General features: G+C 40.4%; 1 protein-coding gene across 5 annotated transcripts in view; it reads right to left on the bottom strand.

The window, feature by feature from the left end:
* The window catches only part of PRUNE2 (prune homolog 2 with BCH domain), a 255,786-nt gene that overhangs the window by 191,298 nt on the left and 36,521 nt on the right, over positions 1 to 27,967 (bottom strand). For all 5 annotated transcript variants that reach the window (XM_013045681.2, XM_013045683.2, XM_013045685.2 and 2 more), the window contains exons 2-4: positions 11,040 to 11,144; positions 7,475 to 7,677; positions 5,162 to 5,325 (exon numbers count right to left, since the gene is read on the bottom strand). In XM_013045681.2, the coding sequence (XP_012901135.1) occupies positions 5,162 to 5,325; positions 7,475 to 7,677; positions 11,040 to 11,144 (472 nt within the window). The remainder of the gene's footprint in view (positions 1 to 5,161; positions 5,326 to 7,474; positions 7,678 to 11,039; positions 11,145 to 27,967) is intronic.

Raw genomic sequence — 27,967 nt, 5'->3', positions numbered from 1 at the left:
GAAGAATGAGACACTCAACCAACTGAGCCACCCAAGTCCCCCAATACTATACTTAACGTAAGTGCAGACTTCTAATAACAAGGAGAGTATAACTAAATGATTCCACTTATATAATATGCAAAACACACAAAACCAATCCGTGGAGTTATAGAGTACATTCGGGGGTAGTAAAACTATAAAGGAAAGAAAGAAGTGTGTGCCATAAAAATCAGACTGGTTACCTTCAGTTAAGGAGAAACTGGGTAGTGATGAGACAGGGCACAAAGAGGTCTTCTTGTTCTGTTTCTTTACCTGGGTAATTGTTAAAAAGATTCCTTCTGTGATAATTCACTGAACTTTATATTTCTGCTTTGTCTTCTTTTCTATATGTGTATTATACTTCCTGAAAGGAATATACTGGGGTACCTGGGTGACTCAGTCATTTAAGCATCTGCCTTCAACTCTGGTCATGATATCAGGGTTCTGGGATGGAGCCCTGCCTTGATCTCCCTGTTCAGTGGGGAGTTTGTTTCTCTCTCTCCTACTCCTCTTCCCCCTGTTCATGTTCTCTCTCATTCAAGCTCTTTCTCTCTCTCTCAAATAGATAAAATCTTTTTTAAGTTTATATATACAATTATATACATCTATATATACAGAGAGAGAGAGAGAGAGAGAGAGAGAGAGACAACCAAGATGAAAATAAAAACAAAGACTTGCATAACAGAACAAGTTCTACTAGAATTTTTTTTAAATTTTTATTTATTTATTTATTTATTTATTTGACAGAGAGAGAGAGAGAGAGATCACAAGGAGGCAGAGAGAGGGAAGCAGACTTCCTGCTGAACAGAGAGCGCGATGCAGGGCTCAATCCCAGGGACCTCGAGATCATGACCTGAGCCAAAGGTAGAGGCTTAACCCACTGAGCCACCCAGCCACCCCCTTTTTTTAAAAAAAAAAAAATGATGTATTTATTTGACAGAGAGAGATCACAAGTAGGCAGGCAGAGAGAGAGGAGGAAGCAGGTTCCCTACTGAGCAGAGAGCCTGATGTGACACTCAATCCCAGGACCCTGAGACTATGACCTGAGCCGAAGGCAGAGGCCCACTGAATCACCCAGGCATCCCTCCACTAGGATTTCTAAAATCTAAAAAAAAAAAAAAAAAAAAAATAAGAGGGGGTTGATTATTGAAAAAGACAATGTCTAAATTCTGGACATTAAGAAGGTTGGAGGAATAAGCAGGAATGAAATGGATATTATCATTTCACAGAGCTAACTAAATCAATAGTCATCAAAATAGGAAGTATATACACAGTCGTGCATAATCCCTCTTATGACTGTTTTTACTGAGGGTCTATGTAGCAAGCAGTGTTCTGGGAGCCAGAGACACATCAGGGGAGCCGTGAACAAAACACAGAAGGTCTGTTTTCTCATGAAGCTTGCATTCTGGAGTGAAGAGTAAAAGGGAGGAAGAAAGTCGTGATAGAGAAGTAGATAGAGCATTCTAGAAGGAAGGGACAGCTCATGTAGGTCCTCAGGAGTGGAAAAAGTTTGGTATATTTGAAAGACTGAAGGGCCCCTGTCCCTGGAATTCTCCAAGGGAAAGGACAGGAGGGGGGGGTGGGTTGCGGGGTGGGAGGTGGGGGGAGGCAGATCCATGGCCTCAGGGCAGGCAGGGAGAGGCCATACGTAGATTGGGGGCTTGGGGATGGTGCTTGGATTTTGGTGTGATGGATTTTAAACAGGAGATGAACACAATTGGTTTACACTTTCAAAAGGTCTTTTCTGACGACTTCATGAACAACAGCTTTTCTGGAGGGAAGAGGCAACACTCCCGCGGCCGTTGCCTTTGTGGGAGAGATAGAGTGGCAGTTCAGTGGCATCGCTGCTGGTATCACAGAGAGCGGACGGATTCAGGTCAGGCTGTAGATGGAGAGTCAGCAGGACGGGCTCACGGATCAATGAGGGAGGGAAGGAAATAGAATCACCTGCTCAGGTGGTGGCTGGCGTCAAGGGTGGTGGTTGGCAGTGCTGACCTGGGGAAGCTGACATAAAGCAGGGCTGGAGATAGAAGGAACCACAGTGTTCCATTCCAGCCCCAAGGAGGTGGGTGTCAGTTGGACACGCATGTGAAGAGGTCGCATAGGCATTGCCGATGGACCTGGACTATGCTACGGAGAGGTCTAAAATCTCAGAATGAGATGTGGTCACTTAAGCGCAGGGTACAGACAAGGGACAGACTCAACTACACAGAACTGATGGTTACTAGAAGGGAGGGGCTGGGGACTAAGCAGTACACCTGTCGGGAGGAGCCATCGGGTGATGCATGGAAGTGTGCAATCAATCACTCTTCTCTACCCCAAAACTAATATCACACTCTATGGGAACTAACTGGAATTTAAATAAAAAGCTTAAAAAAAAAAAGAATATTGTATAGAAAAAAGATGTCCCAGGATGAAGTTCGACAGTGCTGCAATACTTAGACGTTGAACAGAGGAGAAGCAGCTAATCAAGCAAGACTAAGGAAAAGCAGGTCCAAACTCTGAAGCATTAAGGAACACTCTGAAAATTAACCCTTTGTTCCCCGGCCTAATGGGCTAAGAGGCATCTCCTGAGGGTCCTCTCCAGTGACTGAGGGGATTGATGGCCCATTGGAAATCCGTCTATAGCCCCCCACTGTGCCTCAGCATGTTGTGTTCTAGGATATGACCGTGGGAATGAAAGGCCAAGAGTAATCACATTGAGTACTTGGTTCACAGTAAATTCAGGTTTTTTGAGCACAAAGTTCATAATAATATATCCCCCAAAGACATCTAATTAGGATGTTTTCAAAGACCCTTCTTCTAAGCCTCAGCCATCAATATTTAGTCTCACAACATCTGCAAACAGACATTTTTTTAAAATTCTTTGTGGCAAAGGTGTGCATAGAAATTTTACTTTCCTTTAAGACCTAGAAAAATGTATACATACACTCTAGACATGTGTGTCGAATTAATGATTATGTTGAGCACTCCAAAATAGAAAATAACTAGCTGTTTCTAGAGAAAACTCTTTGGACAGAGAACTATCCATGCTACAAAAATAAAGAATGTTAAAATTATTTAGAGGCACATCAAAAACTCCCATGTGTTTCGGTGATAATACATGATTAGGAAAACTATGAAATCTAATGTTGAGTTTAATGAATATTGCAAAATTCAACTTGATTCTTTTCTGATACTTACTAAAGATTTAGGAACTTTCTTTCTTTCTTAGAATTATTTTTTCAGATTTTATTTATCTGAGAAGAGAGAGAGAGAGAGAGAGAGAGAGAGCATGCACGCACGATGGGGAAGGGGCAGAGGCAGAGAGAAAGAGAGAAGCAGGCTCCTTCCTGAGCAGGGAACCCAAAGCGGGGCTTGATCCCAGGACCCTGAGATCATGACCTGAGCCGAAGGCAGACGCTTAACCAACTGAGCCACCCAGGTGTTCCGATTAAGGAACTTTTACTTCTTGCTCTGAACAACTGAGTTTCCTCTTTAATATCAAACCTCTTGGGACACCTGTAGCAAGCCACCTTCCAGGATTAGTGACTCTGGACTCTCTCATGACAGTCTCTCTGTCTGCAGTCTTTACACAGAAAGGCACTTTATCTTCTTACATCCCAATGTCCAGGCAGCAACAGAGTGACCTCCCTACTCTGCCAGCTTCCCATAGGAACCCATTTCAAGCCCAACCTTAAGAAAAACCTCCAATGATAAGAAAAACGAAGGCCCTTTTCCCTACCTCTGACTCCTGGTAGCTTTGCTAACTAAAACCAACATCACTCATAAAAGGGCCTGCATCCCTACGAATCCCCCAAATCTGAATATCATCATTATTGTGTCATTGACAGCAAAATCAGACCTACGTATCACAGTTTGATCTCATTTAACTATTTACAGAAAAGCATGATGACAAGCGATTTGTGGACTTTCTTTCCTATTAAACAATACATGTATTTTTTAAACAATAAATCAAGCTTCTTAGTGTGCAAAAAATTGAAACAAAATACTCTTCAGCATTTGCCTGCACTGCACATTTGCATTGTCAAACAACTTCCCCCTTGGCTGGGATCCCTAATTACCTTTATTTTCCTTCTGCTCTGTCACAGAGATAAATGACCGTATTTATTTGATTTAGTTGAGGGCACAGTGTCCCACAGAGCATTTTTACAGATGTCCGTTGCCAGAAAAAATTTAAAACAGGTTTACTGGGGCCACTGGTTCTAAAATATTCACAGGAGCTACGTAACTTTTGGATATTTTCCTCTCCACGTTGTGGAAGAAACAGGAAGTGAAGGAAAGTGTCCTCAAAGGAGTGGTGTCAACATACTCTTGGTCATCTCTTTTCTTTTTTTAAAATTCTTTCAGTCTGTTAATCCCTGTTTTTCACTTTCTTGTGCGAGATACTTCTGAGAAAAACCCAAGTGTACCATGTTCATGTTCAAGATGGATTATTGAAAGAAAGAAAGAGCGAGCTTTATACAACAACCAAAGCTGTTCTACGTGAGACAACACTGAATTTTTGTGGTATTTCGTGCCACCAAAGTCAACTAGCAATCTCCAGGTTAGAAAGCCCTTTTGGAAGTGGTTTGGGCTTCATGGACAGAGATGAAAAATAGTCAAATGGGAATCTATGATAATGTGCTGGGAACACAGGGCTGAGTTTGGATGGGAAATGTTACAAGATGGCAGCCAATGAGGTGACAAGGTGACTATAAAAACCCAACACAAAATCACCAACATGAAAAGTGTTTATTTTGCCATCCTAGCAATATTCCACAAACCAAGCATATATTTCAACACGAGGACATGGATTCTGGCCCTGAGTCACCAGGCTGTGGGGCAAGAATCATCTCTGGAAGATGCTGGCCAGCTGGAAGAGCTCTCCTAGCTCCTCAAACAGAGGTGCCACAGTTCCACTTAAACCCTCATCTAGTGAAACAGCAAAGATCTCTCATGCCTATTTCTAAATGCACATTTTTAATATGCAGTATAATGCTACTCTTTAACAAACTCTTTACTCCCTGCTTCTCTGATGAAGATTCCCGTGGTCTTGAAAGGGGTTGTTAACCCAAGAATGGATCACACTCATTCTGCATGAGTAAGTTGAGAAACACTCCATTAGGCCTTCCAGTATTTAACAGAAAGAGCCGTCTCTCACCTCTGAGGAGATGAGCCAGTTGCTCGGTGATGAGCTCAGGAGCCTCCTGGAGGATCTCTTTCACCACAAGGGAAGAGGAAGACTCTTGGAACTCAAGGCCGCCATCACTCTGCTCCACCTGATTAATGACTTTGACAACCGCTGATTCTAAGGTTTTGTCCTCACTGTAAAGCAAATGGAGGAGAGAAACACAAAGAGATATGGCACACTTTCTGGAAGTATGTAATCTCTACTCCCACACAAATGACTTCCTCTCAAGAGCCTAAAATCTGAGTAAGCTCACATGACTTGGAAGACAGGACCCTTATTCTATGTGCCTTCACATTCCATTTCAGTGAATTCACTCCCCAAGAGTCTCAGTAGGTAGCCCCCCCCACACCTCAGCACTTCTATCTTGTTTTGCTATTGGTAAATGATAATAATAATAGCAATAACTAATAATAGCTAACATTTACTAGGCTTCCATTACTGGCCAGACACTATTATCAGACCAGATGGAATATCACTACATCTTACACTATAAAATGACCCTATGAAATGGGTTCTAGTAATACTCCCATTTTAAAAATAGGGAAATGGAAGCACAAAGAGGCTAAGAAATTTGTTCAAGGTTACAAAACTTGTAAGCGGACTAGCTTGTGTTTAAACTCTGATAATCTGGTTCCAGAACTTGCACATGCAGTCCCAGTGGTGGAGAAAAGCTATACGGGCTGACTTATTTCCACGGTCATCTTTTACATGAGATAAGGTTGCTTTATCAAAGGCCTCAAGAAAGATGGGAATAAGACTGATGTTGGTGTTCCCATCTCCCAGAAACCAGAAACAAATGAGTGGCAACAAAAGACACAAAGATCTCTATTTATTTTTGGAAAGCATTCTGTTTCATAAACAGTCCTAAAGCTGGAGTTCCCAGCACCAGTCCCAATACCAGCTAAAGTTTTTCAGTTTAGCTGGGAACAAAACTCTTCCAAGGATTCTGACTGACACACATGTTGCATAGTTCACTCCTTGGCTTCGTGCATTACTTGAAAAAATTAGCACATACATTTAGTCAAGTAGGCAATCACCCTGAGCACCAATAATTGAAGTCAGTCAAATAAACTCCCAGTAACTCTCAGCCAGTTGTCAACAACTGATTAATAAATACTCAAAAGAATTTATATTTCAAACAGCATGGGGATAAAAATAGCCCCATGTAGGCAGACTGTTTCCAAAACTCTTTATAACAAATGATTGGCATTACCATGTATGAGTACCTGAATACACTTCCTACAATACTTGAATACACTTTCTATCAAGGGTTAAATAAAGATTAGATAATTGTACAAGTTCTTCTTCCATGTGTACTCACATCAATACCCCTGTGAATGTCCTAAACTATTAGCAAATTGGCAACGTATGCAAGAAAGCTATTGTCTCAAACTCAAGGTGTTTCACTGGTAACTCTTCATTTGGTAGTACCACCGAGCTTCTCAAAAGAGCATCTTTGTGTTGGGTTGGGAAGTCCTTGCAGGCAGACAATTGGGCTCATTCCTCTTTATGTACATGTACATTCCTGCACCAACTGGCACTTACTGAAGGAGGCAGAAGACCCAAGTTTAACCCAAACTATTCCGGTAACTGCATGTGGTACCTCAGACAAGTCATTTGCAACAGTGGGGTTTCGATTTCTTGTCCATAAAATAACGAATTCAAGCTACATGAACTTCAGAAATCCATCCTGCTCTTATAGTATTAAATGCTATGAATGAATGAGCCGATGATCAGATGACTTTCATAGATGATGCATGTGATATTTTTTCACCCCTGAGATATCTTTCTTAAGAACCTTTCAGTTTTACTTCGTGTTTAATTTCAGTTTTCATTACATATTTACAGCATCAATATTCAGGACTGTTTTTATGAAATGGGCAGAAAACTGGAATGATCTCAGCAGGGCAGATGAAGACTGTGGTGACACACAAGGGCAGATATGTCCCATCTTTATGGGATGCCTGCCATTCAGCTCTAGCTGGCAGTTCACACACAAAAATTGCAAGTCCAGGATAGGTGAACTTTTCATACACCATCTGAAATGTTCAAAAATGAGAATCTTGGTCACTGCTACAAAAACTTTCCACTCAAAGGTGTCATATTTGAAATGCAAAAGTCAAAAGGGAGCACTGAGATGACCCACGCTTTGCCATAAGAGAAGAAAAAATATCCTTTTCCCTCCGATGCCCTCTGCCTTTAATGCAATCTCCCTCGGGTCACAAAAATCCTTTCTCCATCAAGGCCTTGGTTCAAGGATCAAACCTCCGTGCAGACCCTTACCTGGCCAGCACGTTGCTGCCAACGAGTGTTAGAGATAACTTCCCTTCATCATTGAGCTGATGCAGGTTAATTTCGTCTCGGAATATGTGGAATGATTCAGAGATATTCAGCTCTTCTAAAATAAACCTTGTCTCAGTGAAGTAATTGAATTCGGTTCTTGGTATGTTCAGCACCGGCAAACAGAGAACCCCAGGTGGACTGACCTGCGGAGAACAGAGTTGACTGATTCACCGCCAGCAGCAGGAGGAGAGAGCACAACTCCATTTGCTTCAAGCCTGAGGGCGACCGTAAAGGGAACAAACATCTTTGGGCTTCACTCACCCGTATGACTTGCAGAATCAGCTTCTCTAGTACCCAGTTAGCAGAGCATTAGCTACAGGTAAATGGTCCCTAATATTTTTTAACCTCTTGTTATTCTTTTATGTCCTATTTCAACCCCTTCACAATTAAAACACACACACACACACACACACACACACACACACACACTTCTCCTTTTCAGGGGAAACAAATTCATATGTTTTTATGAAATGGGCAGAAAACTGGAATGATCTCAGCAGGGCAGATGAAGACTGTGGTGACACACAAGGGCAGCTATGTCCCATCTTTATGGGATGCCTGCCATTCAGCTCTAGCTGGCAGTTCACACACAAAAATTGCAAGTCCAGGATAGGTGAACTTTTCAATCACTCAAGAAAAGCTGGAAATCTAGATTTGGGGCTGTTATCCTGATGTGTGTTACCATTTATTTTTCTAAACTGGAAATACTGGGTAGGTTAACAAAAACTCTTTTATGAGTGAGATTTGGCCCACAAACTACCAGATTGTGATCTCAACCCATTTCTTATTTTTTAAATCATATTAATAACAAATCTCTTATTAAAAAATTATGGTAAGAAGGGGAAATAGGTGAGGGGTGGGAGTCGGAGAATTTTAGGTTCACACTGACACACTTACTTTTCTATAGGAATTTTTTTAAAAAAAATAAAGGTGCTTTTAAAAATTACTATGAGTGCACAGTGATAAACCCCAGATGTCTCTGAGAGAAGGGGGGGTTTGGTAACACTGAATTTTTCATAAAGCAAATGGACTTTGTTCTCACATCATCACTAGCTCTATCAAAGCATAGTGCTTATTCTGTCATTTTAATACATTTTTCGTCCATCTCCCTTCCTAGCATTAAGAAAGCAGGGATTTGGGGCACCTGGGAGTTCAGTCGGTTATGTGTCTGTCTTCAGCTCAGGTCAGGATCTGGAGTCCTGGGATGTCACCCTGCTTGGGGCTCCCTGCTCAGCAGGGAGTCTGGTTCTCCCTCTCTCTCTGCCCCTCACCCCTGCTCATGCTCTCTTCTCTCTCTCCTTCTCTCCCTCTCTCTCTCAAATAAATAAATAAATAAATAAATTCTTAAAAAAATAAAAAGGAGGCAGGGATTTTTGTCTTCTTGGTTCAGTTCTATTTCCTCGTGCATAAAACAGTCTGGCAAATAGTAAGCGTTTAATACATATTTGTTGAGTGAAATAAAGAAATCACCCACTTCTATAGCATACAAAGCACAAGGCCATTCCAGCAAAGTGACTTTTCTCTTACCTGTCAGGCTAATCCTGAATCACAGCTGTGCAATAATCATTAGGAATTGAAGTATGATAAGTTACTTTCCTTAATTAATTGAGTTGTATCAAACTCCTGATAGTGAAACTTGAGTCAAGTGCATGTGGCCTGAGGCCATGGTGGGGCAGCACCTATTTTGAGGTTAGGATCAGAACTAGGTTCTAGCCTCAGCCTCTGCTGTGTGACTTGGAGAAAGCCATTTTCTTTTCAGAAACTCAGTTTAACCCATCTGTGGAATGGGGCTTCCCTACCAGAGTGAAAAGCTTTTAAATGGAGCCATACATGGGAAGTTGCACAGTTCTACATTGATTCTATGTGTTAATACTCTCAGAGGAAGTCACCACGTTCTTGGAGAAAAATTCAAATGGGGATGCAGACCTCTGGTCAGGGGCAGGACCCAGTGAACTAAGAGGAATGCCTAGAAATAGGGCAAATGCCAGCAAGTGACAATTCAATAATTCCATATTTGTCCCCATGCTGAGTGGAGAGCCTTAGAAGAAGAGAAGAGATCACACATCTCTTTATCCATTTCATCTATCACAACTACTTTCCCATTCCTCTGGGCTCATGTTATATTCAAGACATTGCAGTAGGTGGTGGTGGTGTTATTTATAATTTCCTTAAGAGTCCATGCCACCATCCGTCTAAAAACCAGTCTGGTTCAGTTAACTCTATGTTCTTGGGACAGGCAACATTTTTTTTTTTCCCCCTAGGAGTCCAAGAGTCCAGCTAATAGGATTAAGCATTTTTTTTTAAGATTTTATTTATTTATTTGACAGAGACAGATCACAAGTAGGCAGAGAGGCAGGTAGAGAGAGGAGGAAGCAGGCTTCCTGCTGAGCAGAGAACATAATGTGGAGCTTGATCCCAGGACCCTGAGATCATGACCCAAGCTGAAGGCAGAGGCTTAACCCACTGAGCCACCCAAGCGCCCCAGGATTAAGCATTTAAATGCATGTCTTGACATAGGCACCTTTATCTCCTTATGCCAATTAGTCTCCCTCATAAATTTCAACAAATTTTAAGACAAATTGGACAATGAAGTCTGTATGTAGAGATCAGAATATTTTACCTGGCATTTTTGTCAGCTGCTGCCCTAAGCCATTCTTGCCACCCACAGCTCATTCTGGAAGACTGGGTTTCATAGGAATTTAAATCACTCTAGATCAGCTATGCACACTCTCAGAGCCAAGGATCCAAACAAAATTGGAATAAAACAAATCAGACTGTGGAAAATTAAAAATTCTGTGAAATTGGAAATAGCACCAAGACACTCATAATGTGTGTTTTTAGAGTTTGAGGTGATTCATTATCATGGGCTGATGAATTTGATGAAATTGAAATTTTAAACAATTTGTTAAAAGGTCTTTCCACCTCTGTAGGGACATTATAGACTTCACAGAGTACAAAGACTCTCACTCAAGGGAGATTATCGCAAACGGAGAATGACCTTGCTGCACAAGTCAGGGCTAAAAGGCAAGAACAGAATATAGATGTGACATGTGATACCTCTGTCACTGAAAATTCCAGCCAACATGCTCTGTCTCTCATGTAATGTTCACGCACCTATTTTTCTATTCCCAACAGTAAGGCTAACCAATAAGGATGATAAAGGAAAACAAGAAATTCTGACCCTTACTCTTGTTAGCTCCCTGAATTCTCATAAAAGTAAACAACTATCATACATTTTTAAAAAATTTTTATTTGAAACCATTGATCTTACTGAAATAATGTTTCATGAAGAAAGTAAATAAAAAATAACTAGACAATGCCTGATGTATAGTAGATGACCAACACATAAGTGTTGTTTAATAGATTATAACACATTATTCTCTGCAACACTAAACCAGAACATGAAAATTTAAGGGAACAGGTTCTTCGCTTTTCCAGAAAATGTTTGTTCTTATGAGTCCCATCATAATTCAAATACAAGAAGCATAATCTTATTTCCGCTCACCTTGTCTAGAAAGTAAGCATATGTGAAGGCAGAAATGAGAGAATCCAAGTCACATGATTTATGTCCAATAACCACATGGACCTTCTCCAAGCGTTTGCTCCGATTCTGAAACAAATTCAAACAAAACGTCAGAATTTAATGTGCAACAGATCAATATAAAAAAGACATTTTTCAATATTTTTCCAAACGTATTCCTCAGCGATAATCACACACAATTGCAGGAATTTATTAATTCATCATGAAGTTTTAGATGAGGACACAAACTTGCAGAACATGTTCAACATTCAGAAAGGCCCAAATTCTAGTGCATTGTCAGGAACAGAAAATGGTGGGTTCACAACCTCGGGAGGTTCCCTAGGTGACATCTGCAAGTGACCTCCACATGCAGAGGACAGGGCGAGACCAAAGAAAGAGGCAGAACCCTCCAGATGGGTAGGTGGTAGTTTAATAAACAAGCCTACTTACAAGGCTTGTCTTGGATGCTTGCAAGATAGGTAGATCTTCACACCAACCTGCCAGAATCTTAAAAATTTATACAGGGGACTTCACTGGGCTCAGTCACGTGTGGTCTCAAAATCACATTACTCTGTCAAGGCTGCATCCTTGGAACAGCTCCCACTGTGGGAATGGTGGACAAAGTGCATATTCCAAGGACGAGGATGAAAAGCCTCCAATTACCTGAGTCTAGCTCATGAGCCAGCCATTAGTCATGTCCTCTAGATGATCTTTTCCAACAAAAATGTGGTCTTGTTAAGATTATTACAGTCTAACTTGATATGAATTGTGTCTCTGAGTCATAATGTTTTAGTAAAAGATTATTTTGGTCCAAAGGGAAGATCCACAGTATCGTGGTCCCTCTTTATCTGCAGGAGACACATTCCAAGACCCCCAGGGGATGCTCAAAACTGCTGATAATACTGAATCCTATACTCTGTCTTTTCTTATACATACACACCTATGTATGTGTAAGCTATGTAAAGCTTCTAAGCGAGGCAGGGTAAGAGATTAACAATAACTAATAGTAAAATAAAACAATTAGAACAATATACTGTAATAAAAGTTACATGAATGTGGTCTCTCTCTCTCAAAATATCTTATTATACTGTACTCAACCTTCTTGTGATGACCTATGTAAAGCTTCTAAGTGAGGCAGGGTAAGAGATTAACAATAACTAATAGTAAAATAGAACAATTAGAGCAATATACTGTAATAAAAGTTACATGAATGTGGTCTCTCTCTCTCAAAATATCTTATTATACTGTACTCAACCTTCTTGTGATGACCTGAGATAATGAAACTCCTAGGTGATAAGATGAAGAGAGGTGAATGACACAGGCACTGTGATGTAGTGTTAGGTTACCAACGACCTTCTGACAATGTGTCAGGGGAGGATCAACTCCTTTCAGACCACAGTTGACTGTGGGTAATGAAAACTATGGGAAACGAAACCATGGATAGGGCAGAACTACTGTATTCTATGCCATGTCCTTATATAAGATATTCTTTTTAAGATTTTATTTTGAGAGTGAGAGAGAAAGAGAGCATGTACAAGTGTGGGGAGGAGCAGAGGGTGAGGGAGAGAGAGACTCTCAAGCGAACTCTGTGTTGAGCAGGGAGCCCAACGCAGGGTTCGAGCCCATGACCCTGAGATTCATGACATGAGCTAAAATCAAGAGTCAGACCAACCAACTGAGCCACTAAAGTGCACCTAAGTTGTTCTTAATTTGAGAGATGGAGTGACTTTTTTCAATTGTCCTTGGCATGCAACACACATTTGGAAATGATTTATTTTTCATGCCACATTTTGGTAACAGGTTATGTTCTCTCTGCATTGTATTCTGTAGTTTAGCAAATGAAAGCAGTAACATTTTTCCCTCCCCCCAGGAAAGGGATATGATTAGTATTATTGCTCTAAAAATACAATCAGTTGTGATTAAAAGTGTAAACAGTCACCTCTATGGAAGAGAAGACATACTGTTTTCTTTTTCTTTTTTTTAATTAACATATAATGTATTATTAGCCCCGGGGTACAGGTCTATGAATCACCAGGTTTACACACTTCACAGCACTCACCAAGACATACTGTTTTCCTTCCAGGTTAACTTCAATAGTTACTTAAAATTCCTTTCTAGAAGGCTGAACTCTTTGTGAAATACCGTGTTGGAAATGCCAAAGAAGCGCTTGCTTCTAGAAAGTTCCACAGCAATGCTGTCCGATAGTGATAACTGTAACCTAAATTAACTTCCTTATAGTATGTCAGAGATGGCACATAGGTGTCCTTTCTCTACTTTTCACCCTTTGTTTCAACTTCTCTTTTTAGGACTGACTAGAAAGCCTACTCAATTGCAGTATCACTCAAAGAGGCTATAAAAAAAATTACACTGTTCATGACTATTCCAAAAAGCAACTTATTCTTTTTCTACAGAAAAAAAGACAAAGCATTATTTAGCAATCTCCTAGGTATTTTACAAATAGATCTATGAAGTTGTTATTGTTAGTATGGGACTACTGATGTCAGAGTCGGAAACACGTTTTTAAACAACCAGGCTATGGCCCAAGAAACACAATAAAGTAAATCTTGAAGGAAATTAAAGAGTCTATCAACACAGAGAGTCAGAGCAGGATCGATATTGCAGATGAGTCATCTAATATGTGCTATTGCTAAATTAAAATAAACATGTGTTTTTTCAAATATATTGAGATACTGATCTTTAGTAAAAAAAAAAAAAAACATGACTAGAACATATGGACATAAACTCTCTGAATGTAATTACAACTCCCTCCCCTTCATCACCACCAACTTTAACCCCACTTCCTTCCTCTCCCAGCTTCCTCCACTTAACTTCATAAATGTATATAGCTGGCTCACTTATAGCCTTGGGGGTTCTAGCCTAGGCCCAGTTCTCATCTGAAAGCCAGACTGCCTCCCCTGTGCAAGACTGTCAGATATTCTAGAGGCACCTAAAGAAATTTAAGTAAATGGAATTATACTCTATTACAACACAAACAAATGCATTAGGAAATCTTATTACCGTAGAAAGCTGTTCTTCAGAGAAGTTTGAAGGTCTAAGTAGACATTACCTCATTTCTCCTCTCAGAACTTGTAAGGCAGACAGTAAGATTAACAATATATTTTACAGGTCAGTGGAGTCTGTGATGGGTCAGGATTATCCCTAGACCCCATGATCCAGTACAGGGAGCCCTCTCCCTTGCCCTCCACCAACCACTCCACAATGCCATAATGACGTCAGCATCTACAAAATGAGTGAGCATGGGGTTGAGGAAGAAAAGCGAACATTAAATATGCATTCTAAATATAGTGAGGCTTCAGACATTTATAACATCAAGATTACCCCAAGGCTGACTTATCTGTTTTCTTATCTAAGTTTGAAACTTCCTGGGCACAGCTGTTCATTCGATACTCAACTTTCATGAAAGACATGGGGAAAATAAGAAGAAGACTTGTGTGTCAATTCACTTCCAAGTCTAAGCCAATTATTACTTAAAAAAAAAAAAAAAAAGGAGAAGCAAACTAAGATTGTGAACTCAAAGCATGGTAGACCAATTCTCATAACTCAGGAATTTTCCAAAACTGTGATTTATTCATTCTTGTTCATTTAAAGAGAAAATAGTATTTAGCATCTTACTGGTCAGATTATAGAATGTCCCAGTACAAAATCTTGAGGGTTCTCTTCTCATGGTGCTACATGCCTCTCTCCTAAGACTCTCCTGCTTCTCTGATCTCCCTTCTTCCCACACATCAACCTCCCTCATACTCGTGGCCTCTTTGAGTGCCATTTGCTCCCGTCTGCTATCTATACTCCATGACCCAGGACCCAGGCTCCAGCTCTATCTTTACCCCACCACCCACCTTCACCAAAATGTGCCATGCTGGTGCCCACACTCTCAGGGACTGATTGGCTTCTCTGTAAGCAATTCCACACTTTCATTTTAAAGAGACCTTCCAGGGATTCTGACACAGTCCCAAAAGTTGGCTGAAAATACTGGACCAGACAAGAGACATCACACCCAGAGGTAACTTTGATGCCTGCCACTGAGCCTTAAGAATGAGAGGCTCAGGGGCACCTGGGTGGCTCAGTTGTTTGGGCTTCTGACTCTTGATTTTGGCTCAGTTCATGATCTCAGGGTCCTGGGATCAGCTCCACTTTGCTCAGTATTGAGTCTGCTTGGGATTCTCCTCATTCCCTCTGCCCTCCCCCTGCTCGTGCTATCACTCTCTAAATAAAATCTTTTAAAAAGGTGACAGCCTTGGGGCACCTGGGTGGCTCAGTGGGTTAAAGCCTCTGCCTTCAGCTCAGTAATATTCCGTGATCCCAGGGTTTTGGGATTGAGCCCCACATCGGGCTCTCTGCTCAGCGGGGAGCCTGCTTCCCCCCCCACCCCACCTGCCTCTCTGCCTACTTGTGATCTCTGTCAAATAAATAAATAAAATCTTAAAAAAAAAAAAAAAAGGTGACAGCCTCAGCCTCAAAAAATCTCAGATGTTCCTAAGTGCCTGTACCCTACCAAAAACCACTAAGATATAATTAAAGTGAAGCAAAAGTTAGATATTATCACAACCATGTACCAAAATACTTTTTCCTGCTTCAAGGAATAGAACATGAAATTAGTTATGTAAACTCAAACCGTAGGTGAGCTCAAGGAATGGGTAGGATTTGGCTTCTCAGATTGGGGGTCAACAACCAGAGAATGCAGGCTCCACTTTCAAGCTTCCCACCACAGATGACCTTGGCTGTGTGAACCTAATGAGAACAGATGTCAAGTCCTGGCAATAAAGTCTAGGGGCAGATTTCAGGTGTGCCCAAATATGGTAACAGGGATCCCTATAATGTCTGGTCTACTCTGTGTCAGTGGTCCCATCTATAGGGGCAACAGTGAACCAGGTTCCTGGAACTGAGAAGGGACTCTTGACCACAGTGACACTCCCTGGATCTGTGCCTCTCCTAGCAGGTCTATGGACCCTTTCCTACTTCACATCTCCACATATTCATAGACTCGAAGATGTCCAATCTTCATATCTATGTCCCTTGACACAGTTCAAAGTGTGGTCTGAATTATTCACAAGTAGACAAATTATGTCCAAATAAAAGTGACAGTTTTATCAATTCAGTAATTATTGTCACTCAACTAATAAGAATCTATTTGTGCTATACAACAGTAAACTAAACAGACAAAAATCCCAGCCCTAATGGCTCTTGCATTTGAGTTCAAGGAGATATGAAGAGCCAAATAATTAGTTAGTAAGTTGAGGGGTAGGGTTCACTGGGAATGAGGATTATTTGAGAAGGTGATGTTTAAAAAAGTTCTGAAGTGAAGAAGTAGGACCTAAGGATATCTCAGGCCAGTGGAATAGCCAGGGCAAGGGCCCTGAGGTGAGATTACATCCATCTTGTTCAACAAATATTTACTGCCTAGTGTATACATTTTCTAAATGTGACCTTGTAAACTTTTACCAGGAGTGAACGGATCTGGAAAGTAAGTACCCATTCCCTGTTATTGACATAAGCACACCAAGCATTAAGCAATGTCAGGAGACGGAAGATTCGTCACTAATGCCTAAACCCAATGCTGCACAAGCCCAATACAGAATGGAATCCTGATAACAGGTAGAAATAGATACTGTACTGCTTTGTCATCTACACTTCCAAACAGATGGGCAGAATCTTTCCTTAATCAATGTATAAAAGAAGATATATTGCACATGCCAGTATCCCAGATCACAATTCTGATATGCTTTCAATGTGTAATTCTATACAACACGAAAATGAGACTTCTTAATGAAGTTTACTTATCTCTTCTAAAAAGCCAGCAAAATGCCTACGCATTCAGATACAACTGCCCATTAAAAGAAATTGCACTTGTCAGGCAAAAGCACTTTCAAATACACCCACGGAAAGCAGAATCGATCGGAAAGAGGGTTTCCAGGATCTTGTCAGAGGCCTAGGCCCCTCCATCAGTTTCCTCATAGTTATATCCTCTGAAAAACAAAACTTCTCCAACCTATAACTTGACACATCGAAAGTCCCATAATTAACATTTGGTCAACAGCTCTTATGATACAGTTATGACTTCTCATACCCATACTCCCCAAAGCATTTTTCTTAAAAATACTATGAAAATATTTTCAAAAACAATGAACTGAAATGAATTTTGTTCTGAAAACATCGCAGACAAAATCTTCAGTTATTAGGACCCTGTCTTTTCCTAACACCCTAAAGCAAGGCACGTTTCTTAGGCCTTCATCCTTAACCAACAAATGAAAAAGCAGGAGAAAATGAAGGTTCTTGATGTATTGGGTTATATCTCCAAAGAAACCCAGGCAAAGAGGAGAGTTGGAAGTTGAGCTAGTGCTTCCTTGACTACTTCTAATTCCAAGTCAATGAGGGGTTTTCCTTCCTGGAAGCTGGCTGTGGGTCGTCCAGAAAAGGGCCCCGGTTTTTCCCCAGGAGACCCCCATGCTCCTGAGGCTACCATGATTCTAAGTGAGAAGACAGAAGGCGAGTGGAAGGTGTCACACCTAACATGCAGCTCATGACCCCAAAAGTCCCCAACTCCACCCAAGTCACAGTCACCAGGAAATCCAGATAGGAGGGGATAAATGACCACAGGCGAGTGAGCAACAAGGACAAAGGCGATGCCCAGAGCAACCGGGTCCTCCAAAGGAACCAGGTCAGCTCTGCCACAAATACATAAGTCCCATCCCTTGTTCATTCGGTAAACAAACGAGGTGGTCTTGACATGGGCCTGGGTTTAAGATAATAGCCTCACCTCCTGAATGTCTCATAATCTCATTATTACCTGGAGAAAATTTGGGGCACAGAGGGAGAGAATGCCAGAGGGAGTAAAGGACATGGCATCAACCGGAAGTCATTAAAACAACAACAACTACAACAACAAAGAGGGAAATGCTTATCACTGTGCAGATCCCCAGAACACAGGGATATTTCCTGCTAATTGAAACCTTTACATTTTATTCTTTACTTTTGCTTATTTTTCCAGTAAGGAAAAAAACAAACAAACAAACAAAAGAACACATGAAATTATAAAAAGTTAGACACAACAAAAATTAATAAAACAAAGATAATTATTGTTAACAGCTCAATAATTATGGATTATTTCACACTATTAATTTATACAGATACATTAACACGTGTACTTTACAAAAATGGGGAGCTTCTATTCCCACTCCTTAGAGACTTCCTTTTTTTCCACTTAAAAGTCTGCTGGGACGCCTGGGTGGCTCAGTTGGTTGGACGACTGCCTTCGGCTCAGGTCATGATTCCGGAGTCCCGGGATCAAGTCCCGCATCGGGCTCCCAGCTCCATGGGGAGTCTGCTTCTCCCTCTGACCTTCTCCTCGCTCATGCTCTCTCTCACTGTCTCTCTCTCAAATAAATAAATAAAATCTTAAAAAAAAAAAAAAGTCTGCTATGGACCATGCGCCATGATCAAAACTATGAACCGTCTTCATCCTTTTTAGTTCAAGGGTGGCAACTGAATGAACACATACGTGTGTATAAAATTTCTGGAATCACCATTAAGTGCCTTAAAAAAAAATCTCCATGATATCACCAAATAGGATAATCTATTTCACTGGCCACCCAGTCTAGTTTCATTCTAATGGTCATAATTAATTTCTTCGGAGAGCTGTACTTCAGGTCATGTCTAAAAGCAAAAACATTTACCAGAATCTGCAAATTCGGGACACAGACATTTTATATTAAATTTTCTCATAACTGTCCTAATTTACTTGGTGATGTACTAGATGAATATGAACCAAGGAATTAGGAAAAGGCAAAAAGCTTTCAATGATAAGACTCTAATGTCTCACTTACTGATAAAACTGAAACCGAATCCATTCAGATAAGTATATATTGCCTATAACCTCTCCCCTCACTGCCCTCCCAGCTGACCCCAATCATTTTCCCCTCAGGCTTCTCTTTATTAAGCTGGAGAATGCGCTCTCTTCCTAGCTCTCATTCGGGGACAAATAGGGGCTGCGAGTCAGTCTGAGCACACTCAGTCATCAGCAGCTCAGCTCCAATGCACCTGCACCCCCCTCTGTATTGTCAAAGGCAGAGGCCACTGTGGGTAGGCAGTGGGGGCACCCAAAAGCCAAACCCAGGTCTTGACTGACACCCTTCTTTCTCGGGTGGGCCATCTGGTTCCCGGTTCCTTTGGGATCAGACACCTTTTAGCTGGCTCTCTGGACACCTTCTCAGCTGAATCCATTCTTCTTCAACCTGTTTGTTGCCCATCTTGAAAACACAGTGTTCTCAAAAGGAGTGACCTCATATATGGTTTATTTACTTCTTCTGGGTCAAAATAATGATGGGGGCTGGATTCGTGTTTGACTTACGGCATTTCATTTTTTATATTTTCCTTCAGGATTCTGACAATGTCCTCAAAGGACAGTTTTGGGGCGGCAGCACCATTATTTTTCCTCCACAGCTCCAACCATGAAAGGTCAAGAATGATCCCCTCTAAGTCCTTCCCTTTCCCAAAGAGCCCCTATAGAAATCACCCTACACAGCTTGCCTACATATTATCATTTTACAGATATTCCATTTTGGAGGGAAATGTGTCCATACATTTATTACCAACGGGATGGGACAGCTCCTCAATTTCCCCTTTAGGACCACCTCTTTCTAGCTTTAGTAGATGTCCTGTCCCAGAAGTTTGTACTTTATGGTTTTACTGGTCTCCAAATCTCTCAATTTTCCTCTTTTAAGACTCAAGAACTGTACTCTTTCTCATCTACCCATAGGAGCATGGGTCCATGAGGCTTTCCTTTAGCTCCTCTGATCTTCTGCTGTCTGTGCCCCATTACTGGATTTAGACCTTGTTATGGATGGAATTCTGTGCCCCCAAAATTCATACTTCAAAGCCTTAACTCCCAAGGCGATGGTATTTGGAGATGGGGATTTGGGGAAAAAATAATTTTAGATGAAGTCATGTGAATGGGGCCCTTGAGATGAAAGTTCTTGCTCCTCCCCATCTCTCTCCTTCTCTCTTTCTTAGTCACAGGGTGAGTAGGGCTACAAGCCAGGAAGAGGGCCCTTGCCAGAACTCAATGATGCTGGCACCCCGATTGTGGACTTGCAGCCTCCAGAACTGTGAGCAAAAATTTCTCTTGTTTAAGCCATTCAGTCTATAGTACTATTTGGTTATTTTGTTGTGGCAGCCCAAGCAGACTCAGACAGACCTCCAGGTTGGAGTCATTCCAGAATTCAAGACCACCTAGCAGATAACTGAACTTTAGGGAAAACTTGGAAGAACTTCTTTTACTAAATGATTGCTATCAAAGCAATACAAGAGTTTTAAAGACCAAATGAAAAAGAACAGCCCTGATACACCATATATAGAAACCTAACCCATGTCACTGAAGGTTAATTTGTCCTGTCAAATTTATAGTTAATTCATACTATTAGAATAGTGTTAATTACTGTAGAAAATATATTCATTATAAAATATTTGGAAAATATAGAAACACAAATTCTCAAGACCCAAAGGAATCACATGAACAATCAGTGTACTCCGTCCAACCTTTTTCTGTACTTTAACAAGTGTTCTCTTTTGTAATACTTTGATCATATTACACATAGTATTTTATAACCGCTCTTTTTCAACAACATTTGAGTATTCTTCTAAAATTCTAAAATGTAAATGTTGGGATGGTCAGGGGTAACATGTGTTTGCTTTTCTAACCCCAGCCAGCCTATTGCTTTGTACACAGTGAGTGCTCACAACTATTGAAAACCTGAACGATGAAGGAATTATGGCATTTAGCAGCAGTATTCTTTCATAAGTATCACTATAATATAGTTAGTCAATCTTCTACTGTTGTATATTTAAATTATTTTAATTTTATATAAGATAAAATAAGAATGCAGGGAATATTTGGAAGATAATATTCTTGTGCTCATGCCTAGTTATTTCTTCAGGATAAACTCCTGAATTTTACATTTCTGTGCCAAAGAATGTAAGTGTTTCAATGCTACCAGGAAGGTTGTAGAAATTTACATTTTCACCTATAGAGATACCTGATTTTTAAGCCTTCGATTCTGCATTTAAGCATTAGCATGTTCACAAGTAAAATAGCATCTTAAAGTGAATTTGTATTTATTGTGATTATGAGTGTTCTACATCATTTTTTTTCATATAGACATTAAATGTTATTGTCTTCCTATGAGCTTTTTATTCTACTCTCATTGACAAACTATTAAAATATTATAAACATATTCGACTCTGGCAACATCAATTAGATATTACTTTGTCCTTTGGTTTGGGCATCTACGGAGCGGCACGTTGCATTAACGATGCAATAAGCATGCATTATTTTATATGGCTTCATTATTTCGAGCACTAAAGGATGACGCTATACTCTGTGCCATCTTTTCCTCAAGAAAGGAAAATGTGCTTTCTGAAAATGTTGCAATAATACAGGTCAGACTCCATCCTGGTCTCTTAGCTCTTGCCTGGAGTGTATTGCTTCTCTGTTTTGTCATTAGCCTTGGGTAAAAAGGCTAAGGCAACTTAAATTTAAATCTAAAGTGTTGAAAGTATCATTTGTTAGTATCTTTAGATGCAGTGAAATTTTGGTAGCGAAACAGTGCCCCCAAAATGATAAGACTAAGAGAGGAGATCCTGAAATTCTCATCTCAAGAAAAAAAAATTATAACTGCATGGTGATAGATGTTAACTAGACTTATGGTGGTGAGCATTTCACAACATATTCAAATATTGAATCATTATGTGGTACACCTGAAACTAACACAATATTTACATCAATATAACTCAATAATGTATATATATACAACATATAATTCAGTTAGTTCAATTTTGTATTAGAAAAGAATAATAGGGTGCCTGGGTGGCTCAGTGGGTTAAAGCCTCTGCCCTGGCCTCTGCCCAGTGTCCTGGGATCGAGCCCCACATCGGCCTTTCCGCTCAGCAGGAGCCTGCTTCACCCTCTCTCTCTGTCTGCCTCTCTGCCTACTTGTGATCTCTGTCAAATAAACAAATAAAAAATCTTAAATTAAAAAAAAGAATAAAAGATAAGCAATAGAGCAGGAGATATATGCATAATATTTGTAAATTCTTGCCATTAGAAAGGTAGTGTTCCTAACATACAGAGTTCCCACACATTGATTTATAAAAAGACAAACCAATGGGATGATCAATAAAAAGATGTAAATGGGCAATTAACAAAAGAAATGAATAGATGAAGACAAAGTCAACCTCACTAGTGGTCATGAAGAGGAAATCAGACCAACAAGAAAATGTCGTGGTTTTTTTTTTTTACTATCAGATTGGCAAGGAATTAAGAGTGTTAACATCCACTGCTGGTCAGAGAGTGCACAGCAGTTAGGAATACTACAACCAAAATGGGAATAATTTGACAGTATCCATTAAAATGCAGAATGTTCAATTTTTTTGATCCAACTTTTAATTTTTTTTTTAGGGATCGAGTCTAGAGAAACAAACTCACCAATGATTATGGATATTTTAAAATTCCTTATTATTTAAAATCCCTTGCTAAATAGGGATATTTAACAAAATCCCAAAGAATGTTTGTTAAAGCAGTATTTGTAATGGAGAAAAAGAAAACAAAATAAGAAATGACCTCCATGTATAACAGTTGTTGGGTTTATGGAATATCCATAAAGCAGAAACTAAGCAGCTACTACTAAACAAGTAAGTCAGATCAATATCTAATAACCTGCAAAGATGTATTCCAATGTTCTTCCACTTCATCCCATGGCTGCTTCTTCCTGCCTGGATCCTGCCTCTCGGAAGAAAAGCAGGATGTGGTTTCCACTTGGGTAACGCTGCTGTCTTGCTGACTGCACCAGGATCACTTACTAAAACATTCCCGAAATGTAAATGTCTGGGCCCCACCCCTGACATTTAGATTCATAGGTTGGCAGGAGAGTCTAATACTGTGGTTTGGGCTTTAAAGAAGACCCAGGATGAGCTCCCACGGACCACGCGGTTTCTGTCAACTACAGAATGTAGTGCATTTGGGTTTTTTTTGTTTTTTTTTGTTTTTTTTTTCAATTTATTTATCTTCAGAAAAACAGTATTCATTATTTTTTCACCACACCCAGTGCTCCATGCAATCCGTGCCCTCTATAATACCCACTACCTGGTACCCCAACCTCCCAACCCCCGTCACTTCAAACCCCTCAGATTGCTTTTCAGAGTCACCTCCCCTTCCAATTTACCCCAACTCCCTTCTCCTCTCTAACACCCCTTGTCCTCCATGCTATTTGTTATGCTCCACAAATAAGTGAAACCATATGATGCTTGACTTATTTCACTCAGCATAATCTCTTCCAGTCCCGTCCATGTTGCTACAAAAGTTGGGTATTCATCCTTTCTGATGGAGGCATAATACTCCATAGTGTATATGGACCACATCTTCCTTATCCATTCATCCGTTGAAGGCCATCTTGGTTCTTTCCATAGTCTGGTGACCATGGCCATTGCTGCTATAAACACTGGGGTACAGATGGCCCTTCTTTTCACGACATCTGTATCCTTGGGGTAAATACCCAGAAGTGCAATTGCAGGGTCATAGGGAAGGTCTATTTTTAATTTCTTGAGGAATCTCCACACTGTTCTCCAAAGAGGCTGCACCAACTTGCATTTCCACCAACAGTGTAAGAGGGTTCCCCTTTCTCCACATCCTCTCCAAGACAGCATGGTACTGGCATAAAAACAGACACATAGACCAGTGGAACAGAGTAGAGAGCCCAGATATGGACCCTCAACTCTATGGTCAATTAATCTTCGACAAAACAGGAAAAAATATACAGTGGAAAAAAGACAGTCTCTTCAATAAATGGTGCTGGGAAAACTGGGCAGCTATATGTAGAAGAATGAAACTCGACCATTCTCTTACACCGTACACAAAGATAAACTCAAAATGGATAAAAGACCTCAACATGAGGCAGGAATCCATCAGAATCCTAGAGGAGACCATAGGCAGTAATCTCTTCGATATCAGCCACAGCAACTTTTTTCAAGATATGTCTCCAAAGGCAAAGGAAACAAAAGCGAAAATAAACTTTTGGGACTTCATCAAAATCAAAAGCTTCTGCACAGCAAAGGAAACAGTCAAAAAAACAAAGAGGCAACCCACAGAATGGGAGAAGATATTTGCAAATGACAGTACAGACAAAAGGTTGATATCCAGGATCTATAATGAACTCCTCAAACTCAATACACACGAAACAGGCAAACATATCAAAGAATGGGCAGAAGATATGAACAGACACTTCTCCAGTCAAGACATACAAATGGCTATCAGACACATGCATTTGGTTTTTGAAAGGGATTGCTTGAGTTGCTCAATTTGATCAAGGAAAATTTCAGAGAGAACTGCTGGTGTTACATTATTTAGATTTACTTCAGTTTGGAGGTAGAGAACTTGGGATTCACCCAGTTGAAACCCAGCAGTGTTTTTGTTGTTGTTGTTTTGTTTTGTTTTTTAATCAGTGGTTTCCAAAGTGAGGCAGTTGACCTGAGAGTGAGGGAAGAAGCCACACACATTCTTAGTTATCTCATTCTTCTAAATTTTGATTTTTTAAAAATATGTGTCTCAATGTGCCTTAAATGTTAGTGTAGTAATACATGAGTAGAATTCAGAAATAAATATGTGTTTGGAGAATATGCCATCTTCAGCTCCTAGTCACTCATGTATTTGGGGGTTAGCTCTTCAGTATGAGAGGTCCAGTTACATCAGACTGATGGTTCCTGGAGAGCCCTGGAAACATCTCGAACTTCATACCCTCCAGAATGCCTAAGGCAGTGCCCTGTACACAACAGATGCTCAAACCAATATTTGTTAATGAAAACGACTGTATCGGATGTAACAATTGGGCAGAAGGGGGTTTTCAATTTTTACGTCATCTGTTTGCTATGTTCCTAAAAAATAACAGAACTAGGAGGAACAATCTGTTAATAGCCTAAGTGTTAAAATTTATTTTACAGGTTCCAGGTAATTCTCTCTCTCCCTTAATCTTAACAGACTCTCATTTGGTGGTGGGATTGATCGATCTCTCTCTCTCTCTGTCTACACACACACACACACACACACATAACCCAGAGCATTATATCTACTGCACGGTAATATTTTAAAATGATTTTATAAAGTGAAGGATTTTATGAGTACTATGTTATCATTGATTTTCTCCTTTCCTCCCAAGACTTAAAATTCTTGACTTGTGAATCCATTCCACATTCTAATATATCCATACTGTGAAGACATAACTGTTGTTAATAATAATTTTGTTTTTAAACGTCTCAAGCAGTATGCACAAGTATAGCATAGACCTCTAGATCAAAATATGACTTGCTATTAGTACGTGTACATCTAGCAGACCCAATTCTGGGCCATAAAGCACCATAGAAGGGCAGAATTGACTTAGCACCAGATGTTATTTATGAAAGGCAGAGAGAGAGCCCCAAATTGTGGTTTCTGTCATGATCACTAAATCACTCAGACCTGACTCCTTGTTTTTCTTTCCCCACGTATGGAAAGAAGAAATGTCCTCTGGACACAAAGGTGGAAATAGAGGGGGTAGAGTCCTTCACAACTGCTTCTTACCAAAATATCCTGGGAAAACTGAAGATGACTCTTAGCACATACATGACGTACACTAAATGCTTCCATAAAACTTTTATAGTAACTAATATCAAGGACAGAGGGGAAAAGATCCAAAGTAGCAAAAGGTCTAATACCCTTTGAACTCTTCAACTTACTTGTTTTTATTTTGTTTTGTTGTTCTGTTTTCAGTCTTTCCAAACACCTTTTTCAGGGCCTTCTACTAAGAATACAGAGCCTTCTGGAAAATCAGGTGTTCATCTTTGTGCAGATACAATGCTGGGTTGCTCAGTAAATGTCCACAACTACTCTCAGGTGTGTTCTGGTTTGCTGTGTCCATCACTACAAATAACCTCTTGAATGAGGTGCTTACAGGAAGCATGGGAAGTGATGCTACCATTAATACTTATGTAGGATTCTGGAAACTGGGGGAGTCATGCACTTCCCTCAGTAGCTGAAGCAGAGCATCAGCACGAGCTAAGGGAATTCTCCGAGATGGAAGAGCGCCCCTGTGGGTCACTCACACAAACCTGCTGGCGCAGCTCACAGCAGCGTCTGTCTCTGGGACAAAGGACTTCTGCTCAGGGAGGAGAAACACCAATCCCCTGAGCTTCAAAACAACTGAGCAATCAGAAAAAGAAAGAAGAAAAAGATCAGAAAGCTGTGTTTATGGCAGTATTTCTCAAATTCGCTCAGTAGATGAACATATTAATAATTAAATTCTAGCCCTAGTTTGTGTTATTTTCCTTTTCTGTAAAGTTGTTAGAAGTTGTAGGAATTTACTATTTTGATTAAAATATTTTAATTTTCATTGGACTATTTTTTTAAAGATTTTATTTATTTATTTGACAGACAGAGATCACAAGTAGGCAGAGAGGCAGGCAGAGAGAGAGGGAGAAGCAGGCTCCCCACTGAGCAGAGAGAGTGATGCGGGGCTCAATCCCAGGACCCTGCGATCATGACCTGAGCTGAAGGCAGAGGCTTAATCCACTGAGCCACCCAGGCTCCCCTGGAATATTTCTTTTTTTAAGATTTTATTTATTTATTTATTTGTCAGGGAGAGAGAGTGAGCGAGAGCACAAGCATGGGGAGCGGCAGGCAGAAGGAGAAGCAGGCTCCTGGACAAGCAAGGAGACGGCGGCGGGACTCGATCCCACGACCCTGAGATCATGACCTGAGCAGAAGGCAGATGCTTAACTGACTAAGCCACCCAGGCATCCCTTTATTGGACTATATCTGATCCATAAATATTTTAAATGTTTTTTAACCAGTCCTTATGGAAAAGGGAAACAAGTCTGCTGCTGCTCCACGACAAGTTCCCAAAACTTTTTTTTTTTTTTTTTTTTTTTTTTTGTGAGCCCTCACTCAGAACACGTTCTCTTAACATGTTCCCCCTCTGAAGCCAGCCTCTGTGCAGCAGCTTGCTCCAGATACTTTAATTATTTCTTCCCTTTTCAGACTGGAAGGGCTGCAGCTAATTAGTCAGGTTTTCTACCCCCATGAACAAGCCAAGATGTGCTCAAAGGACTTTTCCCAGAAGCTTTGCTTTTCTGCAGTCAGCTTTTTGTTGTCATAAGGAAGATCTATTACTTTAATACTCACGCGTGTAGATGTCTCTGTTTGGAACGGACGTCAGGCAGGTGACACCACACACCTGGCATGTCTGAAACCTGCTCAGACATGACATTAATGAACAGATAAGCGGCTGGAAGCAGGCAGGAGCAGAAGATGCCTTTCCAGCAAGAGGCAGTTATGCGGGTTCACGGGGAAATGTACAAGGGATATGCAGAGCAATTACAGTACTTTGCAAAGATGACACTTTTTAATGATGCCATTATTTACTACACTGTGTGTTTTTCAGTGACAGAAGAACCCTCACCTTCCAGGTGACCTCTTATTCTCTCTCTCCCTCTCTCAAAACATTCTTCAAGATAGAAAACTCTTTTCAAACTGAATAGTAGTTGGAACACAGTAGTTAGATATTCAATAAGGATTATTAAAATACAAGTCTTGTAGCACAGAATAGCACAATAGGCTATAGACACAGATGAACACAAATATAGAAATATGTGTATATATAAATTCTATATTATTCTGCTCATATTTTAAAAGCCTAAGCATGTTAACATTAGCTGGGCACTACATTCTGATAAGAAGCATTCCCAATGAAAAGTTTCAAGTCTCTAGGCATCAGACCCTCGCAACCTTGACATAATATGATTTTATGGGTTTAAGTAGTAAACAACCTATTTTTCCATTGCCCAGACTCTTGTCTCTTTGTCTGCTCTCTTTCATT

This window comes from Mustela putorius, unplaced genomic scaffold, assembly GCF_011764305.1.
Source record: "Mustela putorius furo isolate JIRA1106 unplaced genomic scaffold, ASM1176430v1.1 tig00000854_pilon_pilon_pilon, whole genome shotgun sequence".
In the NCBI taxonomy this organism is placed as follows: domain Eukaryota; kingdom Metazoa; phylum Chordata; class Mammalia; order Carnivora; family Mustelidae; genus Mustela; species Mustela putorius.
Note: the sequence above shows the minus strand (reverse complement) of the source record. Positions and strands in the feature narration are given on the sequence as shown.